Source organism: Monopterus albus, unplaced genomic scaffold (assembly GCF_001952655.1).
Source record: "Monopterus albus unplaced genomic scaffold, M_albus_1.0 scaffold58.1, whole genome shotgun sequence".
Taxonomy (NCBI): domain Eukaryota; kingdom Metazoa; phylum Chordata; class Actinopteri; order Synbranchiformes; family Synbranchidae; genus Monopterus; species Monopterus albus.
In genome coordinates, this window is record NW_018127938.1 from 1,386,766 (window position 1) to 1,394,735 (window position 7,970).

The window sequence follows — 7,970 nt, forward strand, 5'->3', positions numbered from 1 at the left end:
ATATTACATAGGATTTTATTATGGGAAAGACTGCAATAAAAATACCACCTTGAAGATGTGCACAAGTCAGTACTTGGCTGTTACTAAAAAGCGTCAGAGAAAATAAAATTTGTTTCTGTAGTAAGCAGAACTGTTTAAATGTTATTTATTTTTATGTTCCTAACAAAATATATTGTGAAGTGCAGCATTGATTTAGAGCATAACCATGTCTCGATACGGGTTGGAGGAGCTGAATTTATGAATCTTTTGCACAACTCCTTTAATTGAATTTTCCAAATCTCTCACTACACACAAATAATCAATATCTGCTGCTGAGGGAAACTTGCCTCAGAGTTATTAGGGTCTTTCTTTTTCAATTTTGTACTCATCAGCACATACAGGCACTGTGGGCATCTGTAATGCTGCGACTATACCCACAGGATTTATGCTTGCCCCGAGCCTGATTGCTTGCCAAAAGTGACTTCCTTAGATCGCTTACTGAAACTTTGTTAACCTTAAAGAACAGTTATAAGTGCTTCCTAACACTGCACTCTCACGCTGAGGAAAGTAGTAGTTTTAACTATCACAGCGTGATGTGGGAGAAAGAAAGCAGAAAAGAAGAAGACAAAGGTAAGTAAGAACAGGTTTGGCCTTTAAAGTTTAAATGTCTTTGTGGATTTACTCAGCTGCCTTAGCACAATAGAGGTGCCTGAGGTTTGACATTTCACCTAAGAGTGGTAGGGGAATGCAGGCAGAACATGCAGAAAGGGACCCTGGTGCATGAAGCTGATAGGGAAGTTTGAGTTGCTGAAATAACCAGAAATTTAAGTACAAACATAATGTGATACTCCAAAATTTGCAGTATTTAAACCAAGAATTTGTCTTTTTTGAAAGAAGGCATTATCAAAATCCTACAGTATGCCAAATAGTACCAACAATATTAATATGCACATTTTGAATTCAGTGTGAATTACTTCTGTATCTTTTTAGAATATGTCACTTAAACTTCTGTCATATCAGCATGTCTTAGGAGTTCTTTGTCCAGTCAGTCTGAATCATGCTGCAGTCAAAAAAAAAGCATCGATGTTGTTCAAATTTCAGGCAGCTAGATAGATTTGTGCTCACAACAACATTATCACTCATTGTAAACTGGAGGTCCTGCCTCACAGAGTCTTCCTGAGGGTAGAACAATCCAATTTTAAATTTTGACTCTGAATCCATTGAGTCTAAGTGTAGAAAACAGTTAATTATAGTTCATTAGTATATCTATTACAAATCGATTACAACTGTGTACATTTGGAGTGGTCGTGAAATTCTTCAAATCACATTCAGTATGTATATTTTAGTGCTTTACTACAGTATAATTATATGTCCATTAAAAGGACAATATACTTCAGAGGTATATTACTGTATATGTACAATAATACACATACTGTGGCAATTTTGCTTGATGAAATAATTTTCTATTTCTCTTCCTTACCAGTTTCATACAATATTGTATCCACAATGACAATGTCAATTTAAAAGAAGTACAAGAACATATAATCATGTATCCCCATAAAGTACTCAGTCCGTTTTAAAGAGTTTGTTGCTCTCCCCTCCTTTGCATTCAGCACATAGACCCAAAGCCTAATGGAGTAGATCTAAACCAGCATTTTACACTGGAGCAGAATCGTGCTTCAAGATACCATCAACATCATCTGTCTGGATTTCACACTCCCAGCAGATATAGGGCAGAACAGTTTTGAAAAACTGTTTGTTTACTTAACATGAGTGTCTCAATGCACACAGAGGGCCAGTTCACTCCCACAGCTATCTGCCAAGACACTGTGAAGTCTGTTGTTGTAGAGGTTAATGCAAAACTGATAAATTTCATGGATCCACCATGTGACTGAAATGTGACATTCATGGGGTGTGGATCCACAGTGCATTACATTTGTTCAGCTGCCTTACTAGAAGTAATTAAAATAATTTCTAACAACCTGATCAGAAAACAAGCTTGCCTTCTGACAATGCCCCCTATTCATGTTCCACAAATCACCATTGTATGACTGGATCACAAGAACTGCTCTGCTGCAGGAATAATATGTGCCTAAAATAATCAAATTAATTCTTTCCCTGGGAAATATCATTGACTTGTTTATGTAACCATAACAAAATGTTGTTTTTCTCCAAAGGTCGCAGAGCACACATTGTCTGAGCAACTGAACAAGCACCCATTGATACTGTTAATGCTAAATAGCAAAAAAAGATGCAGGAAGAAGCTAATTAAATGGATGGGGACGTCCTTGGGAATAAAACAGCCTCATGACTGCATTTGTGTTCCTTCACATTCTGAAATCAACCTAACAACTGGGACAAAAAAAGGTCTTCTTTTAATCCTTTATAGACCGACAGATAAGCTCATAATCACCACAATCACAAACAACTGAGCCATTTAATGAGGTTGTAGCTAAAAAAAAAATAGTGTGATCAAAAACAGTCATGATAAAAGGTAAAAAGTGGGAATGCCAACCTTCTGTATTGTGTAGCCAATTGACTCAAACTATAGGAACGTAAATTCCCAAAGCACATAATGTACAACATACAAGTCGTCAAACGGGCCAAAATCAATGCAGCCTGTGAAAAGATATGGGTTGAAGTCCTATACTTCAAACATGTGTGGCAGCTTTAATCTTCAGTAAATCTTGTGATATTGTTCAACCCTCAGCTCCACTTAGTGGTGACCATAAAGTCTCTCAGTTGTCAATGTGATAAAACTGCAGTGATGTGAATAGGTGTGTTTATCTTGGTGGCATAAAAGCAAAATAGCACATGAATGTCAAACGTTTTGGTTTGTTATTGCTATTAGCAGATAATTTACCTTGACTGTGATTCTTGGGGTCTTTATTTCCTTTCAAAGATGACTCTACTCTGGAAGCTGAGAAGACAAAAACATCAGAATTACTTAAACGTGGGAACAAATACAGAGTGTTAGAGAGGTAACATCGTCTATTTGATGCTATAAATAACTGCAAACAAAATAGAAATCATAGTATGCTTAATATATTTCATATCTAGTTGTGTCAGTCTGGACCTGACTTTCTGACACAATAGTGGAAATCGCTTTGCCTACTTACTCAGCTCTCTGTGTCTCTGTAGCTCAGTTTTCAGGTCAAAAGAGCCAGCAAGGAAATGTCCTTGTTGACTGCTGCCCTCTGCTGACTAATTAAAAAACAGAATCAGGGAGATGATAAGGAAACCACAAAAACCCCAGTCATATACAGGAAATGGTGCAAGAAGGCTAAAGGTAGCATATACTGCCTTGGAAATGAATGAACAAAGAAAAAAAACACATAACTCTGCAAGCAGCTATTCTAAAATGAAAAGGCATGTCAGCAGTGAATATTGAGTGTGTGATAAAAGCCATCATCTCTCAATTTGAAGATCTGGTGGAGACAAAGACATTTCCGCCTATTCTAAAGATTTAAGACCAAAGAAAAAGTCTCTCACAAATATTTCCTCCAGCTCGTTCCTGGCCTTGATAAATGCATCCGCTGACTGCTCCAGTTTAGATCGCAAGGAGTCCAGTCTGATTAAAGCAGAAGAGAGCAGGGTGAAAATGGTAATGCCACATGTTATGATGTTTTAAGATTACATTCTGACAGTGAATAAGAGTGGATTGAATAAAGGGCTGTAATATTAAAATCTACAAAGATGTTTCTTAAAGGACTCTTCATAAATACCAACTTACTGGCTATGTTTCATATTCATCAGTGGCTTGAAGGTAAATTTTGTAGATGAGTCTGGACAGAAACTGAAAACCACATAAAAAGGCTGGTACATTAAAGTATTTTTTTAGTAAAGGATTTTTTTTATGATACATACAACAGAAAATAAACCAAAACATTTTTAAGTTTAAGCCAAATTTATGCTAATATTATTGCAAAACAAAAGCTTTCTCTAGTCTGTATACAGCTAAAGGATTATCTGAAGTACTGTACCTGTGTTGTAACCACTTATTCTGAGTTTATTTACCCCCCCCACCACCACCAATACAATTACATTTATGTTGAAATGTACAATAAATTAAAACACAGCTGTACCCAATGTGTAATAATGTATTAGTGACAGAACTATAAAATTAAAAACTAATGCTTGTCTTGATGGATGAGCCAGACTCTGAATGTCTGCCTTGGCTAAGGAAATGGTTCTTGTGTTAAGTGACTCTTATGCAACTATTTTTAGTGCTATGTAAATCACTGATAATTTGGCCAATGATGGATCTTTGTCATTCCATGTCTCTTTTCATTAAATTCTGATATGTCATTATGGCCATCAGGAAAGTGTGGCAATTGAAATATGGCAACTCATAAAAGGGAGTTCACTGTAACCCTTTAACTCTGTGCTATCTACAGACCTTGGGACTCTATGTATTGACAATTAGCAGTGAAAAAAAATTGTTTTATAGCCTACAATATATATATGACTGATGAAAATAATTGTCTAAAGTATGAGAAATGCAGAAAATATGACTTAGATACTCACTTTTCCAGCTCTCTTTGTGGTACCTCTTCCTCATGTGTGATGACTTTGGTTTTTTTACCTGATGAGTGACCACCACATCACAATAATAATAATTAAAAAAGTAGAGTATGGTGGAATACATGCAAGTTGCTGTTCCTTTTCAGAGTCAGAAATGGAGTATATTATTTACCACCCAAGGATTACATTAAACAGCATGACTAAAAGTCATCCTGTTCCATCCAGGCTCTATATTCTAAAAAGCAGTTGCAGAATATGCACAGAAAATATAACTTGCAGAATCAGATCATTTGTTTGACAGGTGGCAAAGCAATTTTAGTCATCCTAACAGTGCAGGTTCTTGATAGAACCTAGCAGATAATCATTTTCAAATGTTGTCTTCTTTAATTGTCAGTTATGCAGAATAAGATGACTGAGCACAGACACACTTTATCAGTAATATCTTGTAACACATGTACTGTGTCTTGCTCAGAGTATTTTAAATTTTAAGTGCTTGAGTTAAGCCATTCCCATGGCAGAATATAAACACTTGTTTCCTGGCAATGAACCATTAACTTGTGGTCATAAACCCATCTCTTTAACTGTTAAGTCACAACTTCAATTATGCTGGAAAAAACATTTCAAAAATTATTATTTCAGTTTGAAAATACTTAGCACCCTGAGGTTTTGTGTACAGTTACATAATGCTGCTGTTAATACTGCTATTTTGTTATATTACACAGCCTTATGCTGGTTTACTGTTTGCACATTGAGAGGCGATGTACCAGAGTCAAATTCCTCATGTGTCTGTCACACCTGGCCAATAAAGCTGATTCTGACTCTGATTAGACACATACAGTTACACAAGTGTCCATTTTAACCATCTGAAATGACACTGCACTGTAGACTGTTTGGGTGGCAATGACAGAAAATCTCCATAAAATTCTCAGCAAATTCAAGGACAGGTTTACACAGGACAGGAAAAGCCAAAATACTGTCTAATAGGTTGATCCTTCATTTATGAACAACCAGTGCTTGTTCTGAGAACTTGTTGCACAGCTCTGTAATAATGTTTATGTACATACCTGCTTTAGAGCTTGAAATATGAGGCAATGGTGTGTTTCTTCTCACAGGTGCAGGTATTTTGGAAGCTGAATGCTATTCAATATAACTGAAAAAAAATGCTATGACAATATAAAAGATTCCATCATTTTAAACAAAGACAGCATAAAGCTTAAACTTTAAACTTCTAAATGATTTTTACATAAAAATGAGAAAGCAATATGTTGGTGGATAAATAAACTGGAACATTTGTCAACGCCTAAGGATCATTTGATTACTTACATGATGGGCATTGCCCATATGGAGAGCTCTTTTCACACTGTCAAAATAAGCAAAGTGGAAATTAATTGCTTTATTTATCTAATAAGAAATTATCAAAGCCAAGACATTCTTGGTGATATCAATCCTCAGTGTACATTAGTGTATTCCAGTGACAACACAGTTAGTCCATAAATCATTAAAATTATCATGAAATGACAGTGCTAAAGGACAGGAAATTTGGTTGTCAGTATGAAGAAGTATTTAACAATCAATGCCATGGAGTAAAATGCCCTTTCACTTGCTCCACTTTGTGCCTATTATAGGTTAACATTATCATGATAATACAAACAAATGGGGATAACATTCATTGTATCAGGGTTCATTTCCAGAACTGTCCAACAGCCCAACATTTATTGTAGCAGCAGCATTTATTTCATGGAACCACACTATTTAGTAGCTAATACTAGCCAATATGCTGTCGCTGTACAGTATATGCTAGCAATCACTACAGACTGGTCTATGACTCTCTTTCACAGAAATGAGTTTTATTTAAACCCGGTTTTGGTTTCTTCAGGTGTCGTATGTTCCAAATAGTTAAAAAAAAACAGTGCGGCATATAAAAAGTTGTATTAAACACAGTGAATACTCACGGCATTTTTGCGTTTGGAAATATCTCAAGAGAAATTTGCTCTCTAAAATTTTGAAATCTGGCGCTTTTGTTACACCCGTAGAGTTTGTTTAAAACATGACCAGTTGTATATATAGTTCCGGTGTTGAACAAAAGCAACAACAATTATATATTCTAAATGAAACCCTTATTTATATTCTAGATATTTTGTTTGTTTTCATTAGATTAAAACGATAAATTCGGTAGTACATTATATTTGCTACAGGACAGGAATGGGAAAATTTATTTTGTCGGTGTCGTTTTCGGTGAACACCGACGACTTTTTGTTTACGTAGCAACAGGCAGCACATAGCAACGGTATTCGACAATGGCATTGCTAATGCGGATTACATTCAGTAAAACCGTATCTTGAGTGCGTCTAGATTATTTCAATGTGCTGAAGAGATAATGTAATGCAAATTAGTACACTTTGGCTGCAAAGCTAGCTTCATAACTGTCTGCCTGGTTTCTAAGATGGAGAGAGCTTGCTAATAGTAACCAGTCAACACTACATATCTTCTTCCAAACATGTATTTTCAAGAATCACCTCGTGCTTCTGATGAAGAGGGGGCTTTCTACATGCAGAGCAGAGCTGCATATCTAGCTGTGTTCAATTCTAGTTTGACAAATATAACTTCGAAACAGCAGCTATGCCGTGGTAAGCTAACTTAAAACTATAACTGGTAGCGTTGCATGTTTACAGGACGAATACATCTTCAATCCGTGCTATTTCTAGAATATATAACTTTAACTCAGAAACGCGTTATAGTGATGAAGTCAAGTGGAAACAGATCTCCACAAACAGTGTATGATAGCTACTTGGTCACCATCAGTCATGCACCCTCAGGTTTAACTGACTAGGAATTCAGCATTTGTGAACCACTCTACATAAGGTGTCAATGATGGCATCAGCTTGGAAAGACAACACCTGTGATTGTAGATATTGACTACTTGCCAAAGAAGTATCTGAAAGAGAAAACAATATCATTTTTGGTTGTATTTTCATATTAAACTCCTAAACTCACACTGACCTGCTGGTGGATCAGTCATTACAAACCCCATGATGTGTTGCTAAACATGAATGGGCTAATGCCAGACTTATCAAAAATACCATGTGTAAGAGTGGTTTTGGGGGAAATGTGTAATAAAACATGCAGAAGTCAGAATAAAACACATAGTCTTGGCTTAAATTGTTTTGCTCACTGTAACTATCATATACTGTACTTTAATGAGCTATAAAATGTTGGTTACAGAATATACATGATACTCTCTAATAAGATCATTTGTACCAATTCAAAAGCTACATAAGGGGCAATAAAGGGGAAGCAATGCATGTTGAGAGGTTAGCATTTGTAGTAACCAGTGGTACAGATGTTACAGAGCAAAAGAAAATCTAATTGTGAGAGACTTTTAAAAGTTTTTGAATAGTGTACATTTCATTTTAAAGGTCTGCCAGAAAAACTACCAGAAAAGACAAAAAAAATTGTTGTGTGATGCA

At 35.9% G+C, this 7,970-nt stretch overlaps 1 protein-coding gene across 1 annotated transcript in view; it reads left to right on the forward strand.

The window, feature by feature from the left end:
* Positions 1–6,730: 6,730 nt before the first annotated feature.
* efcab7 (EF-hand calcium binding domain 7) overlaps positions 6,731–7,970 on the forward strand; it is a 12,367-nt gene continuing 11,127 nt past the window's right edge. Inside the window, exon 1 of the mRNA XM_020602812.1 lies at positions 6,731–7,134. Coding sequence (XP_020458468.1) covers positions 7,001–7,134 — 134 coding nt within the window. The 5' untranslated portion in view covers positions 6,731–7,000. The remainder of the gene's footprint in view (positions 7,135–7,970) is intronic.